At 34.9% G+C, this 20,711-nt stretch overlaps 1 protein-coding gene and 1 non-coding gene across 4 annotated transcripts in view; both read right to left on the bottom strand.

The window, feature by feature from the left end:
- LOC126979764 (vacuolar protein sorting-associated protein 16B) overlaps positions 1-17,758 on the bottom strand; it is a 38,431-nt gene extending 20,673 nt beyond the window's left edge. Inside the window, exons 1-11 of one of the 3 annotated variants that reach the window (XR_007732872.1) lie at positions 17,604-17,758; positions 16,478-16,625; positions 15,440-15,627; positions 13,628-13,764; positions 9,742-9,769; positions 8,579-8,729; positions 6,853-6,989; positions 5,268-5,357; positions 4,073-4,228; positions 882-1,003; positions 340-455 (exon numbers count right to left, since the gene is read on the bottom strand). Coding sequence is in view for 1 of the 3 variants with exons in the window: in XM_050829286.1 (XP_050685243.1) it covers positions 935-1,003; positions 4,073-4,228; positions 5,268-5,357; positions 6,853-6,989; positions 8,579-8,729; positions 9,742-9,769; positions 13,628-13,764; positions 15,440-15,627; positions 16,478-16,625; positions 17,604-17,669 (1,170 nt within the window). In the remaining 2 variants the exon portion in view is untranslated. Of the gene's footprint in view, positions 1-339; positions 456-845; positions 1,004-4,072; positions 4,229-5,267; positions 5,358-6,852; positions 6,990-8,578; positions 8,730-9,741; positions 9,770-13,627; positions 13,765-15,439; positions 15,628-16,477; positions 16,626-17,603 lie in introns of those variants that run through there. The other 2 variants (XR_007732873.1, XM_050829286.1) reach the window with 2 other exon arrangements.
- Trnap-ugg (transfer RNA proline (anticodon UGG)) lies at positions 12,578-12,649 on the bottom strand. The gene has a single exon. It is a non-coding gene; the product is annotated as a tRNA-Pro (tRNA).
- Positions 17,759-20,711: the final 2,953 nt, after the last annotated feature.

Below are 20,711 nucleotides of genomic sequence, written 5' to 3'. Positions count from 1 at the left end.
GTTTTTGTCCGATTTACTTTTCGGGTTACTAATAAGCCTATGACAAAAATAATGTGGCTTTCTATTGGTCGCAGAATTTAATATTTTTCTAATGTTAATTCAGCATATTGCAGGTAGCAATTACAACAACATCGACTGCCTCTCGGGGAGAGGGATGCCTTTAGAATTACAGGTACATGGAACAACATTAGCTGATTTGAGATACGTTATAATACTTCAGATTATATTGTCACCGTTATGGATAGCAGATACATCTTTACATAAGACGGACAACCAGCTCCCATTAAAAAAAGGTCTAAGAAGAAGAAGTGATTACAATAAAAGTATAATAATTCGGAACTTTATTCAAAAATAGCTTACAAAATATTATAACCTTATATTTACAACATGTCAATTTTGATAATATACTTATATATGGTTTATTTCAAACATCCATTCATGGCAATCTCCAACAGCTAAAAAACGAATTTAAAGGATTTTTATTTTCAAATTTTATTTGTGTATTAATCCTAGAAGTGAGGGTTATCACTTTAAAAAAACACAACAAATTGTTAAGATTTACAAGAGCGACATCTCAAGTCAATTTCCTGGTATGCAAATAATGGGGTTGAGCAGGTTATCAACTGTAAAGAAAATCCTGTAGATGAAGCCACAGCCTGAGGGTTGAACAAAGCATACAAGATTTTATGACGATACGTCACTCGAACGGTTAGCTCAGTTGGTTAGAGTACTGGCACGGAACGCCAGAGGTCGTGGGTTCGAGTCCCGCATCGTTTATAAAATTTTGTTTTTCAAATTTTATTTGTGTGCCTAGAAGTGAGGGTACTTTTAAAAAACATAACAAATTGTTAAGAATTCAAAGGAATTGTAATAGAAGGTACTATTGTCCACAATCTTGCTATTTCTTCTTCTAGTTTATGTTGAGCCCTGAATATTACGTCATGCCAAACAATCCACTCCGGTCCTTCTGTTTACCCGCACTTTCCGCTATCACTGAGTGTATCTGATAAAATTAATAAAAATTCAATTAAGTATGTAATTTGATGATGTGTGTAATAGATTAGTGCATTAAGGACCCTTATGGAAGAATTTTATCAGTGTTTTGGAATTACGAACTTTAAGTACCTTATATATAAAAAATAATAAAATTTTGGTATGTAGCTCTTCAGGCATTTGAGGGAAATATTGAAATAATAATACATAAAAAATAGTATAAAAATAATATTGTTTTTTGTCTCGCATTTTTAAATAGATAATAATTTCAGGTAAGTGCCCCTTCCAAAATTAAAAAAAAAAATATTAATGTTCTTGTTCGCGTCCAAGCTCATAACGAGCGTATAATATACTTTGAACATTACTGCCATGAAATAAGGTGTTAATTAAAATGAATTTTTAATGCTCGCTCGAAAATTTCTGACGAACTTTTAATAGGCGATTGGGAGTCCAGTTGTATATAGTACGTCAATGGGCTAATTCGCAATAATAGTTATCTGAATAGATCGGTCCCATTAGAATAGTAATGTTAGACAAATTAATAATTATATAATTTTTATTAGGTCTACCAGCAGTTATTACAATAACATGGGACTAGATTGTGATTATTTTATAGCAACTGTACAATATTGTATATTTTTATTGAAAAGAGCGCAAAAAAAAAGAATGCTGGGAGAGTTTCTTGCGCCGCTTCTTCTCTCTCAGAGCGCCATTTGTTTCCGAAGCGGTAGTAGTATCTAGTAGTATAAGAAATGACATCAAAAAGAATTCTAAAGGAATCAATTTTGAGAAAATAAATGCCTTTATGCCTTTAACACTTATAAAAAATCAACAAAAGTATACATAACTATTACTAATTGTGTAACTAATAATACCGTCCCTAGCTAAAAGTGTTATACATTATTAAATTATTGTACAACGCGTAACCTAAAGTCTTAACACAAATTATGTATGTAGGTAATATATTTAAAATTACTAACACAAACTAAAATACAGCTTAGATAAATAAGTGTCAAAAACAGAGCCGGATTTAAACTTAATGCCGCCCCTGGGAACCGAAAATAAATCCGCCCCTATACCGGAATTTTACGTAAACTTATAGATTATATATTTTATTTTTCAAAACAAAAGTAACTAATTTATTGCAGAAACTTTCAAAATTTTGCCGCCCTATAAAATTTGCCGCCCTGGGCACTTGCGCCAACTGCCCCTATTGTAAATCCACCGCTGGTCAAAAAACAACAATAATAAACTTAAGGTTAATGGAGGACAAACGACCATTTATTTAGGCGAATTTGCCAAAAGAACGTTATTATAATCTTTGATTTTAAGTGGACCGTATATAGAAGGATATTCGCCTGTAGAAACAGATAGATGATTGAGGAATTGGAAGACACTTTTGCGGACGTACTGACGTGGTCGAGGATAATTTGATCACCTGCTGTTTTGGCTCGATGATGACGAAAGTGTTAATAACTAGCGTTCTTACTAACACCAATCAACTCACTGGTGGTTCGATTCTCTTAAGGCAGTTCCGAATATTTAGTCTATCTCCGGTTGTAGCCTACTTGAAATAACATCGTTGACCATCCCAATTAACTTATCGATGGTAATTCATCATATCCGTACACGCTGTCTGTCAATGGACACGTATAGCTTACCAGCGATAGAAGTTTGTATGAAAATTGCAATTCACGCGTCCCAATATAAGGCGATAAGAATGACTTATCGGGTATATTGGCACAGCTTCAGATTATTGACAGCTAATTACTGACAGTACAAGGTAGCAATAGTAATATCGTTCAATGTACCACAATATAGAACACGTCATACGAAACTCCTGGTTGCACCACGTACCAAAACGAACTATTATAAAAACTCGATTATTTGCAGGATTCAAAATAATTACAATAATTAATATGATATTCTAGATATCTTCATGTTAGAAAAGGATAAATTGAAGCGTGAAATTATTACACAAGTCTAAAGCAGTGCCTTACTCATTTGTTTAAAATATATACATATTATTATCAACTAACCACACACATACGCTTTCACACCCACACACAAACATACACACAGTAAATAAGAAACACAGAAGGCAGTTGTTCTGTAATATATCTTGTTGTAAAACTATTGTAAAATAATATTGTCAATATGAGTAATCTATAATGGCCATAAGAATTATGTTTTATATTATTGTTTATTAACGTTTACTGTAACGCTGTTGATTACCAATAAATAAATAAAATATTGGAAAGGGCCGTTAATATTTAAGTAAGTATAAGTTAAAAATAAGCGGTTAGGCTCAATGCTTGTGCTCAAGCGGGCCTGAATCTACATCATTCGCGGCGACCCTCGGATGTTTAATGTAGGCATGTCGAAGGACGCGGGGAAATATGGGGAGCGGGAGGTAAAAGAGGTATGTTCAAATTCAAATTCAAAAACACTTTATTCATGTAGGTCACGGAAATGACACTTATGACTGTCAAAAAAAAACAAAAATATTGTTTCTTATTGAATTTACCGCTACATCCTACAAGTAGCAAGAAACTCATTGCCACACTTTTAAGTCAAGATTTACATTTTAATTGTTTTACAAATCATTTTAATTACAATATATGCAAAGTGACGCAACAAAAATACTCAAATGTCAAAAACTGAAAGGCTTAAACGAGTTAGTCAAAAAAAGAAAAAAAAGTAAATTAATACTTATAAACACAAGAGTTATTGAGTATAGTAGATACATAAATTCACACATACCGTAAATAAATAGAGGCATTATGTGAGCATTTCATAAAATAAAATATATAAGACTTTAACTTTAAAGGAAATAATAATAATAATAAAAAACACATCAAGCAGACCCGGAAACAAGATCATCCAGCCACCACGAGTAGCACCCGTTCACGAGCATGACACATGGACCAGCCATCGCCTCCCTCGACCATTTTTTAGGGAAGGGAACGATCCGTCCCACGTCGCCGCCACAAGCAGAGTTCCACAACAGTTCGCATCTATACTTATTAAATTAAACTAAAAGAAAGAGATGGCGTTAGTAACTAAAAATAAACTGTACCTTATACTTGTGCGCCAGTCTGATCCTCTCCTCGTTGCTCTGTATCTTGGCAACGCAGGTCGCCATAATGTGCTCGCTGGCCTTCAGCTCAGCCAGTCGAGACAGAAGCGTCTCTATCGGTATGTGTGTCGACACAGTCGTCCGTCCGAACCAATTCTACGAAAAATCGTTACAACAACGTCATAAAAATCATATAATAATTTATTTTTAATCAAAATCGATTCGTTTGGATTTTTTTCAAATAAATTCGTACTACAATCACTTCGGAGACAGTTAGTGGTGCCCTGAGAGAGAAAACATGACGCAATAAACTTCGGGATATGATTTTGCATTGTCTCATTTTATTTTTGTAATATTTTCAGAGTAACGATTAAAACGGCCTTTAAAATAGCAAAAAGAAACCCGTGGACTTATGTGGTTAGGTCCAACAACCACCTGGAGGGATCCAACGCCTCAACCGAGTCCATCCGGTCCCTCATTGAAATCTTATTTTAATCCAAAGTGGCTAGGACCGATTGTTGACGATATGTTGTGATCACCGCTGTTGATTACCAATAAACCCCCCCCCCCCCCCCCTTTAGAAAAATGTATGAATGCTCACAAGCCGTAAAGTAAATAAATAATTGTACATATCCTTCATTTGTCTACGCCTGCTCCATCGCCCTGACAAAATCCTAGCTACGCCGTTGAAGCCAAGTTATCCAGCCGTCCACAGAGCACTGGATCTTCGACAATTGGACCATCTCTGAGCTGCACGTAACATAACTAGAGATGTGGCATCATTGTGTGTCTTCTACCGCATTTATCACGGGGAGTGTTTTCCGAAAAGCTGTTTCACCTGATTCCTGCCGCCGAATTCCACCTTCGCCCGACACGTCACAAATTGGGATATCATCCCCACCATCTGGACGTGTGGCAGTCCTCCACAGTGCGGTTTTCAAGGAGCTTTATTCCACTAACGAACAAGCTGTGGAAGGAGCTTCTTTGTGCGGTATTTCCGGGAAGATACGACATGGGTACCTTTCAAAAGAAGCGCGCACAGCTTTATTCAAGGCCAGCAATGCTCCTGTGATTCCTCTGGTGTTGCAAAAAGCATGGGCGGCGGTGATCGCTTAATACCAGGTGACCCGTACGCTCGTTTGTCCTCCTTTTCCATAAAAAAGGCCATACGTTACCTCGAGTATCGTGGGCATACCTTCTTAGTGAACAGCGACTCCACGATATCCCACTTGTTGGCGTTAGCGTGGACATTTAACACGACCCAATCGTACTGCAGAGGTGTTATCTGAAACATTATTCCATACTACTGTTGCAATTCTGTCATAGCCTTATTCATGTTTATAATTATGGAAATAAAATATACAAAACCCATTGTCAGAAAGAAGGTCAAAGAGGTACATAAAAAGTCTAGACAATTTACCATTATTTTGTTATAGGTCAGGAAAATTAGTAAAATGAGGGCAAGAATCTCGGAATGAGAGATAGTCGGCAATTAGATTGTATAAACCTTTATTTTTGCAACCTAAAACTTGTCTACTTGCTCGAAGCTGGTGGATTAATTGTCATTACAGGTTCCAGGAATTCATCACGTATTAATAAATAATAAAATAGATAAAATTGAACAGTCGTTTATTTCTTGCTTATTCCTAGCTTAATTTTCAATAACAATGTGCATGCAAAGTTATTTACAGATACAGCTTTAGTTTGCTAATTGTTATGCATTTAAAAAAGATCGTTGAAAAATAATATATATTATAATTAATCTGATATAGTTATTTGCCTTGGCCTCCTCCAGAGATGACCTCTCTATTCATTGAATACCTGCTACTTTTATTATGTCGTCTACCCAGCGTGCGTTTGGTCTTCCTGTTTTTCTCTGTCCTAGTGAACCCCGCCCATGTTATTGTCTTTCTAGTACATCGATTATCGCTAACTCTCGAAACTTTCGAGCCCATCGCCATTTAAGCTTTTGTGAATATCATTACGCATTATCCAACCTTATTGACCTTCCTATTTGACAAATCTAAATTTCAGCTGATTTTTACGTAAGTAAAGTTTGAGAAAAGTCTGAGTACGCTCTATAGATCTCAGCCTAATAGCAAAGAATATATAATAGTACAAGTACGGAAGCCTCACTCCGCGACATCAAATGAAATAGGGACTCTTGCGGTCACACAATAAAATGTAATTCAGATCGTACAGCGCCATTAACCCATATATTTATTCACCTAGAAGTTGCCTCTCTTTCTATCGCGTGATTCGTACCTCTTCTTACAACATTAGGGTTGTCTTCTTTACCTAAAACTGTACCTACCTAGCATAAAGTCAACTTATAAAAATAGCTTAGTATTTTCTATACCTAATACTATGAATACGTATGTAATCGTAATTTTAAATCAATGTTCTTTAGTTGTCAAACCTACATTAGTTGAAGATGTATGCGTTGGAAGACCTAGTCAAACCTACTTTGCAAAGGAAATAATTAGGTAATGAATGGTAATTTCATTATAATAATAATCACTTTAAATTAAATAGTTTTAGCGTTTTTAGGAAGCCGAAAAAAATACTTTTGGTTCGTAATGACCTTAAATATTCTTTGCTTGTTCTTTTAAATAAACAGTAGGTCCGGCGAAGTAGATGCCGAACAAACGTCGCGCGTGCGTCACTACTCGCTCGTGAGTCCCTACTGAATAGCCTCTCTGTAGTAGTCTGGCCGCAACGCGTACTTACCATTTGATTTACCAGGGGAGTGAGACAGGCCTGCTAATTGCGAAGCTTACCTGCTGTCGTTGACACAGAGTCAATGGCGACATAATATTGCCAGCCCCCTCGTGCCAGTGCGACTCGCAGCAGTATAACAAACATCGTAGGCTCGATTTGTTCCGCAACTCCTTCTTGTCGGCACATTTCTGCCATTCTATAATCAAATTATAATCTATTAACACGCCATTGTAAATACAGCATCAAGAAGGAGCGAGATGCACTTACGCTAGATATCATTAGAGTGACAGAGATGGAGAGAGTATTTGCTGACTACGTTTCCCATTGTATCCATATTTTTATTTGATTGTTATCAATAAAAAAACCGCGATCCTACCAGCATCTTGGCAAATTATGTTAAAAAGCTTTTTTTCTTAAGTAGACATTAACCCCCTTATTCATAATAGTCTGCTAACTTAAAGCATTTATAATTCTCACTCTGTCTTCTTCTATTGACCTAAGTTAGTATGAGAAAAAGGACTCCTTAGCGGCTGTTTAAAGTTAGCCAACCATTATGAATAAGAGGGTAAATGTTTAGTCTAATGACTTTAACATATAAGTACGTAATATATATAGTATGTACAACGTATCACCTGATATTTCTATGAACCTACGATACCTAACCTAGATTTATTTAACTGTGGCACCAAAAAAACTTGGTATTTATGGCGACATTTTATTAATTTATTTATTTTGAGCTTTATTTCCTACACATTATAATCTAATATATAAAATTCTCCTGTCATGGTGTTAAACATTGAACTCCTCCCAAACGGCTTGACCGATTCTCATGAAATTTTGAGTGCATATTGGGTAGGTCTGAGAATCGGACAACATCAATTTTTCATCCCCCTAAATGTTAAGGGTGGTCCACACGAAATTTTTTTTATTAATTTTTTGACACTTTTTTTTTATTTGTTTGATTATGAGTCAGCATTAAAAAATACATACAACTTCAAATTTTCACCCATCTACGATCAACAGTTACTTTTGTATCGCGATTTTAATATCGGCAATACAACGTTTGCTGGGTCAGTTAGTATTTACATATAAACTGTATTTATTATGTGCTATTATGTTTAGTAGATATGTTTTATTATTTTAAATAAAAGTATTTTGTCAGTATTGTCAGTAATTAATTTCGATATAAGGACCTTTGCCTTTAGCGGTAAAAGACTCCTCCATTAATTTCCACTCATTCCTATCTCTTTCGATCCTTGTCCACAACTTCCCTGCTGTATCTACTATTTCATCACTCAATATCTTATTAGGCTTGCCTCGGTTTCGTTTATGGCGACATTACAAGTACGATAAACAATTTTTTAAGCCATAGAGTATATACTTCATCAAAGACTCAATAAAGTATGTACTTACATGAGTGATCGTGACTATATAAATGACAGATAAATTTAGACATAAGGTATTAAGACTTAACCCAATATTTTTTAGCAACAACTTGAAAAAGCACTGTGGTACCCACCTTTTTTTAATGAAAATAAGTGACAACGCCAGCAGGACGTTCAGCTGATGGTAATTGATACGCCCTGCCCATTACGATGCAGAGCCGCTCAGGATTCTTGACAAACCCAAACATTCTGAGCGGCACGGCAGATGTTAAGTCTCATTTGCCCTGCTTCACGGCAGAAATAGGTGCCGTTGCAGTACGCATAATCTAGCCTCTCCCTGGTAGCCGGGATCCTGTGGAAAGAAACCCCCCACGACTACTGTGTGAAAAAAACAACATACCCAAGAGTTTGCAATAGTCTGTCAACATCTTGATGTAGTGACCATCGACGTGAGGCTGTGTGAAGTGGTTCTTCTGTAGGTTGCCAGACTTCCTCAGCAAGGCTTCCACGTCATCACCGTGACACCTCACCATGTGCTCGAACTGGAACATCTATTTACATTGACATTAATTAATATTCTAGTACACCTATTTAGATTGAAGACTTCGTCATCATTTCAGCCGGAAGACGTCCACTGCTGGACAAAGGCCTCCCTCAAAGATCGCTATGACGATCGGTCCTGCGCTGCCCTCACCCAACATATTCCGACGGCCTTGATTCCAGTACGTGGTCACCATTCCAGGACTTTACTGCCCCAACGACCATCTGTGCGTCGAGCTATGTGCTTAAGTTTCGCAACCAACTAGGCTGTGTCGACGACTTTGGTTCTCCTACGGATCTACTCATTTCAGGTTCGATCTCGCAGAGAAACTCTGAGCATATGCCTCTGCATTGCCCTCTGAGTGACCATGAGTTTCCTCATAAGTTAAATCAAATTATTGAGCTTTTTGTTGGGTGATGTATATGCTTTTAGGAACATAGAAAATGTACAAAGCAATTCAAATCAATTGTATGGTGAAGATTACTATAGCATAAAGTAGTTTTGTCATAATACCTTACGAATAAAGACATCTTTTTCAGGCTATTTATTGAATCAATTTTATTGTAATGCAATTTTATCCCCAAAAGAGACCCATTGAGTTTCTTCCGCCTCTTCTTCTCAGGTTTGAGGCATATAATTTCGAATTAGTAAAGAAATCGAAAGATAGATTATTACGTTCAATAAGTGATTTATACATAATCTTATTTTGTATGAAAGTATTTGGGTCATACATATATGTATAGTGATGTTCATACTAAAACATACATAGATATATATAAACATCCATGATTTGGAAACAAACATCCATATTCATCATATAAAATATTTGCACGTACCGGGACCTCTAGCTAAGAGGACAGGGTCACTAACCACTAGGCTATATGGTTAGTTACACAGTGCGAAGACACTACTGCAAAGTGGCAGAAAAAGGCGCCATCTTTGAACCTACCTGGCTAACAAACTGTGCAAGAAACCACTGTATTTTTAAAACAAAACAATAAAAGAAAACATTTCAAGCTTACCGCAGCTTCTGAACTCCTGCCCAGCATCCTAAAATAAAATGAAAATAACATTCAGCAAGATGACAAATTTAAAAAATAAAGAAGTCAAACTCAAATAAACTTCATTTAATTAGGCTTATTATGAATCGTCACTATAAATATTACTTTTAAATTACTGAATCGACCATATGTTCTGAAAAATGAGAGCTAGTGAGAAGAACATACAAGAAACTCAACGGCCACTCTGTTCAATCAAACTTGTTTGAATGGTGCTGCAAACCATCCTGCAATACAATATTTGAATCAGGTTATGGGTTACAAGACAATGATATACTTACTTAAACATACATATATTCATATAAACATACATAAATACATATAAACATCCATGACTCTGAAACAAACATCCATATTCATCATATAAATGCTTGCACCTACCGGGATTCGAACCCGGGACGTCTAGCTTAGTAGGTAGGATCGCTAACCACTCGGCTATACAGGTCGTCGTATAGATATTTCTTTTAAATTACTGAATATACCATATAATGTTCGAAAATAGTAGAGTTAGTGAGAGAACATACAAGAAACTCAACAGCCACTCTGTTCAAACAAACTTGTTTGAAAGGTGCTGCAAACCATCCTGCAATCCAATATTTGAATCAGGTTTAAATATTTTTTTAAAACTTATTTAATTATAAAAGTATGCACAGTTGGTACTTAAATTTTACATCTCGCCAAACTGTTGCAAGAGTTTGTTGGCGAGTTTACGCTCTTAAACTATATTATAATATCGTGCATTTATAATAAATTAAACTATACCTAATTTGTAAGTTATCTACACTATTAATTATAAACACATAATACATTACTTAGTTATTAATTCATAATATTCCTAAAAAACATAGTAAAATATAAAATATTTCATATTGTGGATTCTCTCCTCTTCTATAACATTAGTACCTATGTATACGATTTAAATAAAAACTTTATTTAAACGATAAAATAAAAATTGCAACACAAATAACTGCATTATAGTCAATCTACTTTGAATGACACGCGAAGACATTTCTAAATACGTTCTAAATATATTATAATTACATTGTTATTGAGCCGTGACGTCATTAAAGTTTCTGTTAACGGTGTTTGAAGTGTTAAATGTAAGTTGGTGTAGTTTTTTATTTATATTTATATAATCCATACTAACATTATAACTGTGAAAGTAAGTTTGTTTGTTACGCTTTTACGCCTAAGCCACCGAACCAATTTTGATAAAATTTAGTACAGAGACTAGAGCTTGAAAACGGACATGGCCTTTTATTGCAAAAAGATAAATGGAGGGGTTGAAAAGGGAGGATGGCACCTGTATGGGAATTCGTCATTATCGAAGAGAAATAATTTATAAACTTTTGTTCGAGCATTTTTGAAACTTTGACCTACACGGGGATGAAATAGGAGATTGAATTTCACAGGGAAATACTATTAAAGAGACTGTCCACAATGACAAGGGATATGATATATCATAGAAGAGCGCTGTCAGCAGCGGAAAGAGCATGTATGTGTGTTATTTGAAAAGTATCCTAAAAGATAAAAAAAAAATCCCAAAGTAACTATTCAACGCGGACGAAGACGCGGGTAAAAGCTAGTATTTATATAATTAAATTATATAATTTATATTCATTATAGTTTTATTATATTGAATATCTTATTACTTATTATATAATTTATATACCAGAACCGAGTTATTTTTTAGAATCCATTCATCATATTTTTTTTTCACCTTCCCGTACAGTCGTTGTTGTTCTATTACAAAAAAAATATCAAGAAATTTACTATTGCAACAAAAACAAAATATTACTATTTAAAAATACACACATTTCAATTTTTTATATATTTTTAAGCAACTATAAGTTCAAATCTTTTGGTGGTTTTGATTAATTATAAATAGAGGATTTTGGGCCCCTAAAATTGTCAGTCCGAGTTGTGTTGAAATTTTACCGGTGGAATAAAGTTTGAAAAAGAAAATATAAGACGTGAAGAAGTACCAAGACAATAAAAGAGGAATCCAAAATTTGACATGTAGATAGCCATTAATAATAGCGTAGGTTACTAGTTCTTAAGTATTTAAAATAATAAAATTTTCCGTATAAATAATTATTTAATTACATTCCCTATAAAACATAATATATTATAGTAATTAAAACAACCGTTTTAACTGTTTCAAAGGCCTTTCAAAATAGATGCTCAAGCAAAAACCAGTGGGAGGCTCCTTTGCACAGGATGCCGGCTAGATTATGGGTACCACAACGGCGCCTATTTCTGCCGTGAAGCAGTAATGTGTAAGCATTACTGTGTTTCGGTCTGAAGGGCGCCGTAGCTAGTGAAATTACTGGGCAAATGAGACTTAACATCTTATGTCTCAAGGTGACGAGCGCAGTTGTAGTGCCGCTCAGAATTTTTGGGGGTTTCAAGAATCCTGAGCAGCACTGCATTGTTATGAGCAGGGCGTATCAATTACCATCAGCTGCTCGTCTTGTCCCTTATTTTCATAAAAAAAAAAAAATAGCTTCGAGTAAAAAAAAAATTGTAAATCACTTAAAATGACAAAATGAATTAATAATTTGTAGATAATTTTATTGATATTTTTTTTAATTAAATAACGCCTTTCATAAATGAGAAGCAAAAACCGCAACGGTGAATAAAGTACATACATATTATTAGGTGTCATCATACATAAAGCACTAACAAGAAAATGCGGAGAAAATTTAATTTAATTGAAATTTATAGAAATAATAGTAAACTATAAAAAATATGCAATAAAAAAATATATTATAACTGAAAAAAAGAAATAAAAAACGTCGGGCTCGTCCGGGATTTGAACCCGGGACCTCTCGCACCCAAAGCGAGAATCATACCCCTAGACCAACGAGCCTTGCTTTGGAATGTTGTAATTATTGTAACTAAACTGCTTATTTATATAAAATTCTCGTGTCGTGGTGTTTGTTACCAAACGCCTCCGAAACTGCTAAACAAATTTGTTTGAAAATTTGTGTGTATATCGGGTAGGTCTGAGAATCAGCCAATATCTATTTTTCATACCCCTAAATGATAAAAGTCACCCCCAAATATAGACAATTTTTATTTTTATTTTATTGTGGTTCAGCAATAAAAAATACAATATACAACTTCAAATTTTCACCCGTCTACGATCAACAACTATTTTTTTACCGCGATTTTTATATTATTCTGTTCCAACCCCATATCCGCAAGAAGGCAATCGAATATAATAATTATTGTAGTCCGATAAATTTTATGTACAATATAAGAAGATATGAGAATCACGCATCTTAAATTTTTTTTTACCCTAAAAATTTTAATTATAGATATTTTTTTTATTACTTTAGATGGCAATAAGTACATCGTTTGCTGGGTCACCTAGTTTATTTATATATACTGTAATAAAACGACGTGAGTCAATAACGTTATGATATAAATACAACATTCAGTATCATGTTGATGTTCCAAATAATCCTAAATTTTGTAAATTTTAATATTACTAGCTGACCCCACAGACGTAGTTCTGTAGGTAATAATAAGAAAATACTGTTTTATAGGAATTTGCCAATAATATTTCAAAATATCAAGAATTATTTCGTAAAAAATGCTCCCTGTTGTTATTGTTTCACAGTGGAACTGTCAAACCGTGTGTCACTAAATTCTCTCATAGAAAATATGTCCATATAAAATATTGAAAATAAATATAATTATGGGTCTCACATCGAAATAAAAACAATCCGTTCATTAGTTTAGGAGTCCATCGCGAACAAACAACGTGTCACGTAATTTATATATATCAAGATGTATAAGATTTACATTTTCTTACAACAATAAGTTCAGAAATAATACTTACGTCAATAAGTCTGTGAGTTCAGCTATTTTTCCCTCACCGTGTAAATAGCCTACATAGTGACTCAACGCTAAAGGCCTAGACGACAGTAACTCATGTACCAGTTTCTTATTCAGTGTTTGTAGGAGGAAGCATACTATCTGAAATTTACAACAGCATATTAATGAATTAACATAATTAGTGCTAAATCTATACTAATATATAAAGCTGCAGTGTTTGTTTGTTTGTTTGAACGCGCTAATCTCTGGTACTAATGGTCCGATTTGAATGATTCTTTAGAGTTGGGTAGTCCATTTATCGAGGAAGGCTATAGGCTATGTTTTTTTTTTCAAAATTAGGGATCCGTAATAAAATTGCTATTTTGTAACACAAGGTGTAAAATCGAAAACCTATTTTTGCGTGCGCTGCAAAAACTATTGACAATAGAACAAAATGATGTACAGGCTATAATATAGGCAATATTTTATTACTTATAAAACTATCGCGTGAATTATACTTTATATGGCAAAACAACGTTTGCCGGGTCAGCTAGTTACAACATAATATGTGTTTTATGATCCCATACAGATTTACCAGTCGGAGGATCCTTTGCACAGGATGCCGGCTAGAATATGGGTTGTGGTACCCGTCACGCAAATTCGACACCCTGACGTTAGTTGTAGTAGTGAACTAGACCATTTGTATCCTACTTCAGACTAAATTATGTGATATAATACTGATTTTACAATAATTTAATATTATTTTATTATGTAAAGTATGGAATTTGTTCATTAACTAATTAAATATTATAGATTTCATTTTATAAATAATTAAAAGACATTTAGGTTGATAGCGACAGCTTTAGTGTGGTATATTTCGTATAAAATTATTTCTTATCTCATTTACTAGTGGGAGGCTCCTTTGCACATGATGCCGGCTAGAATATGGGTACCACAACGGCGCCTATTTCTGCCGTGAAGCAGTAATGTGCAAGCATTATTGTGTTTCGCTCTTAAGGGCGCCGTAGCTAGTGAAATTACTGGGCAAATGAGACTTAACATCTTATGTCTCATGGTGACGAGCGCAATTGTTGTGCCGCTCAGAGATTTTGGATCTTTCAAGAATCCTGAAGGGCACTACATTGTTATTGTAATGTTAAATTTCCTGCTCGTCTCTACCCTTACTGTCAAAAAATAATACAGCTATGTAATATCTTAATAGCTAGCATCTTATAGATTTTAATTTTCAATCACAATATTGGTGGTCACAAATTTATATTTGATTCCATTTCAAAGCAAACCTATAGAACAACTTAGTGATCTCTTTTTTTTAATCAACCTATAGTATAAGACATTAGTATATACAGATTGGTATTTTAGAATGTGAAATTTAAATTCAGATTGAGATCAATTTACTAATAACGAAAAATCTGGATTCTAAAATAAATTTTCAATTAAAGTGACTGTAAAAAGACAAGCACCAAAAATCTTTTAAATAAATCACTTTTTAATGGATTTAAAAGCGTGCATATTGCAGAGCACGGGGACAGGGGGACTGGGGGTGCTCTGGAAAGGTCACGAAACGTCTGGTTAACTAAAATAATAATAAAAATGTAACTTTTACGCAAAATTTAATCTAATGTAAAAACACAGCTACAATTACACTTGTTGTAATCCTTGTGTTTTAGTCGCATGTTACGAAAACCTTCTACTTGGGGCTCAAAAGGGCTTTTTCCGCCCCGGGGAGGCACAGGGCAATCATAAGGCCTACTTAAAAAAATCTCTTTGTTCTTGACACTTTTGAGGTATGTATTAGGTTTGTGTTTTAAATACTTACAGCTAATATAGCATTCCCATCACCCAATTCAATTGCACCATCCAGTAATTCTGTTTTGCTTTTCATACTTCTGTGTACATGCAGTGAACAACTTCTTCCCAGAACCAATCTTCTCAATGTGACTGCAACTGTTATGTGCTGCTCTGGCATTGCATCTTTCAGATCATTGCCAGACTGAGCTAGCACTACTGAAAAATATGTAATAAAATGTTATATTAATATGCTTTTAAGAATGTAACTATTGTGTTTCAAAAGTTTTTTTTTTTAACTTAATTGAAAATAAGAGAGTTGAACAAGACATACAAGATTTATCAACGATACATCACTCGAACGGTTGGCTCAGTGGAAGAGCACTCGTACGGAACACGAGAGATCGCGACTTCGAAGGCGCATCATTCGTAAATTTTGTTTATAAATTTAATTGTGAAATTAATCCCATAAGGGGTACTTAAAAAAAATCAAATTGTAAATAAGATAAGATAATAAGATAAGATAAGATAAGTAACATCATCTTTGAGCCAGAAACATCAATTTGATCACCCCATAAGATAGTATGGTTGATACTGGGCAACTTGAACTATGCTGGGCACTTATTTTGTGTAAAAAAGACACGGGGGTAAATCTTATTGAAATTAAAGGGAAATGAAATCTTTATCTGCAAGAAATATTGTACTTAAGATGTTAACATAGCCGCGTAAGATGGCCGTTATAAACGCGTTGCCAATCAGGTGAATTACTACAAACGCGACAACAGCGCACAGGGACCGCTCGGATGATACGGAGATGATATGCGGACCCTCCCGTCACTAAAATCGTTACGCACGGGCTTGTCACGTGGATGATAATGAGATGATATGCTGACGCTCCGGTCATTAAAGCCGATACATACGACTTTGATACGTAATTGATACGCTCTAGTGGGCATAGTAGCATATTGTGTTGCTTGTCTTGTCTGATACATTCATAGCATGGTCATGGTATGATATGTTGTAGTGAGTAGAGTCCTTAAATATTAAATTGAAATTGTGTAGTGCTTACTCAGTTCTAGGGCTTTAGGTGACACAAGGCTTGCTAGTGGTACTAAGTCTCGTCTAGTACTATTTATATTCGAGGAATTGAATACACTGTCTTCACTCTGCCCTGAACATGCTTTCTTGCCAATAGCAAGTATTTCTTGTGGTGATAACTGTAAAATTATTATTTATGTTTATTCTATATTCTATACAAATATTATAAAGTTTAGGCTTAAGCTTTTGTTTATTTGAACACATTTTATTTCTACTTACAACTATCTACTTGATAGATAGAAATAACTATTTGTGTATTGTAATTGTTTTATGTTCAAAAAAATATTTTTAGGGTTCCTAATACAAGGTTTTAAACAATTTGAATCATAAACATAATAGTTAAACAGCTGAAATTGTACAAGAGTGTGTTAAAACTATTGCTACTATACAATAGAGTTGCTAACTGTCCAATTTTCCTAGGACTAGGTCATGGGATGTCCTGAATAGTTTTCAAGAAGCATCCTGGGATTACCAATTTTAAATCATTGGTATTATTCATTCAGAGAATACAGATAAAAATAAAAGATACATGTAAATGTATAATATTTAATTTATGTCCTCACATAGGACTGCCATTTATTTTGTTTTATATTCTAATAACTAGTTTTCAATTCATATAACTTTATTCAAATATTAAAAATTATGATTATTTTAATATACTTATTAATTTAAGTAGCTACTGCAATTCTATTTCTGTGTCCTGTTTGTAAATCGTTTGTAAACTGTTGTTGTCGTTTGTAAACTGAATTGTCCTGGTCCAAATTCAAATTCCAGTTTTTTTTTTGTTAATTTGTAGATTTAAATACAAAATAATCATCATTCCAAAAAAAGTTTTCTTTTACAAAAGTGTTATGTCTTGTATGATGGTATGGAACCCTTTGTGTGAGAGACAGACAAAATAAAATATAAATGAAATTGATCTTGAGATGACAAAATCACATTCTGGTTATTTTTTTTATTTTAACATGAGCTGTTAAGAGATAGTTCAGCAGTTGAATATTTTTGTGCTACTTTACATTGCATAAAATTAATTTAATAGATGTGAAAACAATATCAAAATTATGATCTTCTATTACGTACGAGTACGTATTACGTACCACATCGTCAAAACTGAACGCACTCTCTTTGGTTTCACTAGTATTCCAATAATCATCATCATCCATTTCGCCCTAAAAAAACGTTATCGTATACCAAATTCCAATAAACCAATCTGAAAATACAAAGTTGAAAGTTTGACAAACTTTGTTTACAATACATACTTTTTTTAAAATTTGTTCATGCGAACAGGCTATAGCCAAGGCCCTTACTGCCTTGTCTTTAGTATTTTTACTTTTAACATATGTCTAAGCTAGGGATGGCGATCTCAAATCGATTAATCGAAGAATCGATTACACGGACCAATTAAATCGATTTTTAAATTGATACGTCATACTGAATCGATTAAGTGAATCGATATTTTACCCTTGAAAATCGATTTTCGATTTTTCTGGTTTTGAAAAAAAATATTTAGAATTAGCTGAATGTACTCACAATATTACGGCATTGCCAGTTAAAGGTTTAATTACGCGAGATGGCGGTGTGCTTCGTTTTCGTCGCTTCTCTTTAGTAAAAAAAAAGTTACGTTGCTAATCTTTGACTTTGTTGATTGATATTGCGTCATTGTTTTGTTTTGTTATTATTCATACATTTGTTTATATATATGCCTTAATTGGTTGATTGTTGTAATATACGTACTGTTTGTTACGGAATAGTAATCAATTAAGAGTAAGTAAAACGCTTTTTATTTTTACTTTGATGCTATTTTTTTAAGTTTGATCTATTAGTTGCTAATGTTAAATCTAATCGTGTATGCAAGTCATTTAAATTAGTTTACATATGAATAATACTAATAATATTAGAATACTTATGAGCATTGAAATAACTATGTGGAATTCTTAATTAATAAAGTGTTCATATTTTACTATTACTTTATGTCCATTCATCTGTATAACCTCAAATTGTTTACACTTTACAGACAAAATAATAAAGCTCTCGTTTTTTTTCAATCAACTGCCGATTATACTTCAATTTTACCTTAATTAAGTGAAATCAGTTAAAGCAGAAAGAAACCTGCAGGCCTATTGCTTATCTTAGTTGACATGTAATAGTGATGATCACTTGAGGAAGTGTACATCAGTTAGTTGTCAAACATCACTTTCCGTGTTGACTATCGTCAGTGGACAACTGTGATGACGTCATGAGCACCTTAAACTCTCTTAACTTTTTAATGTAACAAATACATTTAGAAAATAAATGTATTCTTTTATATCTGATCTGATATTTTGATATGGTAATAAAAATAATTGTAATTATCGAATTCCCTGAACTAAAAAATCCTGATTTTACTGATAAGAGATCCCAGAGATTGTTTATTATGGTATCGTTCTTGTTTTTCATACACACGTTGTAGATACTCGTATGACATATATAATTAGATAGCTAATTATTTATATTTTATTAAAGGACCATAACATAACAAAAATAATATAATAGAATCACTCATTGCCTAATAAAATATACTACAGTCAGAACTCTAATAATGATCAGGAAATATATTGTGTTATTTGTTATTTCTATACACATGTATTTATTTTCTTTCATAAATATAAGTTTTTAAAATATGTACTTATAAAAACTACGTATTATATTATTAGATAGATTAAAATACAAAAAATTATAAACTTGGAGTGTCGCCGGCAGCGGAGTCATGCCCAACGGCTGAGCCGCAGTGGCAGGGCCGCAGACAGAGGCATCTGTATTTGATCTTTTAGCCAACCTTTTGATATATTGATCGAGGCTCTTCGCTATAAGATCGCCGTACGGACTATCCGGGCTATGATGGTCGAGTCAACGTCTCGTCGGTCATCCCGTTAGCCTAGTCAAAGTACTTGCTGACCTAAAAAAAATCCATGAAGTGTATGAAGAACTTTTTGATAGTATTCATGGCCCGACAACTTGGGCAGATATTTTTTTATTGGAATAGGAGGACAAACGATCGTACGGGTCACCTGGTGTTAAATGATCACCGCCGACCACATTCTCTTGCAACACCAGAGGAATCACAAGAGCGTTGTCGACCTTTAAAGAAGGTGTACGCGCTTTTTTTGAAGGTAACCATGTCGTATTGTCCCGGAAACACCGCACAAGGAAGCTCATTCCACAGCTTTGTCGTACGAGGAAGAAAGCTCATTGAAAACCGCACTGTGGAAGACCGCCACACATCCAGATGGTGGGGACGATATCCTAACTTGATGCGTGTCGTGCGAAAGTGGAATTCAGCGGCAGAAATCACGTTAAACAGGTCTTCGGAACACACCCCGTGATAAATGCGGTAGAAGACACACAATGAAGCGACGTCTGTATGCAACGCCAAGTGAGCAGAGCGCTGGGTCCCCGACAATTTGAGCTGCTCTGCGTTGCACGCGGTCAAATGGATCGAGCTGATACTGGGGTGCGCCAGATCAGAGATGACAGCAATACTCCATGTGTGGCCGGACCTGCGCTTTGAACAGAGCTAATGTGGGCCGGCTTGAAGTATTGCCGTGCTCTATTAATGACCCCCAGCTTCTTCGAAGCCAATTTGGCTTTGCCCTCCAGATAGCCACGGAATTGGCAATCGCTCGAGATTTCGAGACCCAGTATTCTAATACTAAGCGAGGCTTTATGGGAAGTGTTGTCAAAGAGCGGTGATGCGGCAAATGGGGTTTTTTTAGTGGTAAACGCGCTAACTTCAGTCCTCTGGAGGTTAAATTGGACAAGGTTCAATTTACCCCATTCCGCGACCTCGAGAGGACTCGATAGAAGACACAAGTTTCTCCCGGCACTGGTCGACGATTTCCCGAGAGAGACCGGCATGGCCCATGTATACGGCATCACCAGTTCTGTCGTCTGCATAGCAATGTATATTGGAGGTGTCCAACATATCGTTGATGTGCAGAAGAAACAGCGTGGGAGATAGCACACAGCCTTGGGGCACTCCAGCGTTCACGGGCTTGAGATTCGAGCAATAACCGTCGACAACGACCTGTATCTTGCGCCCAGTGAGGAAGCTGGAGGTCCACTTGCATAAGCTCTCGGGATGCCCAAATGATGGAAGTTTTGAGAGGAGCGCCTTGTGCCATACACAATCAAAGGCCTTCGCAATATCCAGGCTAACTGCCAGGCCT

The sequence above is a fragment of the Leptidea sinapis genome, chromosome 4 (assembly GCF_905404315.1).
Source record: "Leptidea sinapis chromosome 4, ilLepSina1.1, whole genome shotgun sequence".
In the NCBI taxonomy this organism is placed as follows: domain Eukaryota; kingdom Metazoa; phylum Arthropoda; class Insecta; order Lepidoptera; family Pieridae; genus Leptidea; species Leptidea sinapis.
This window is presented reverse-complemented; position numbering and strand designations above follow the sequence as displayed.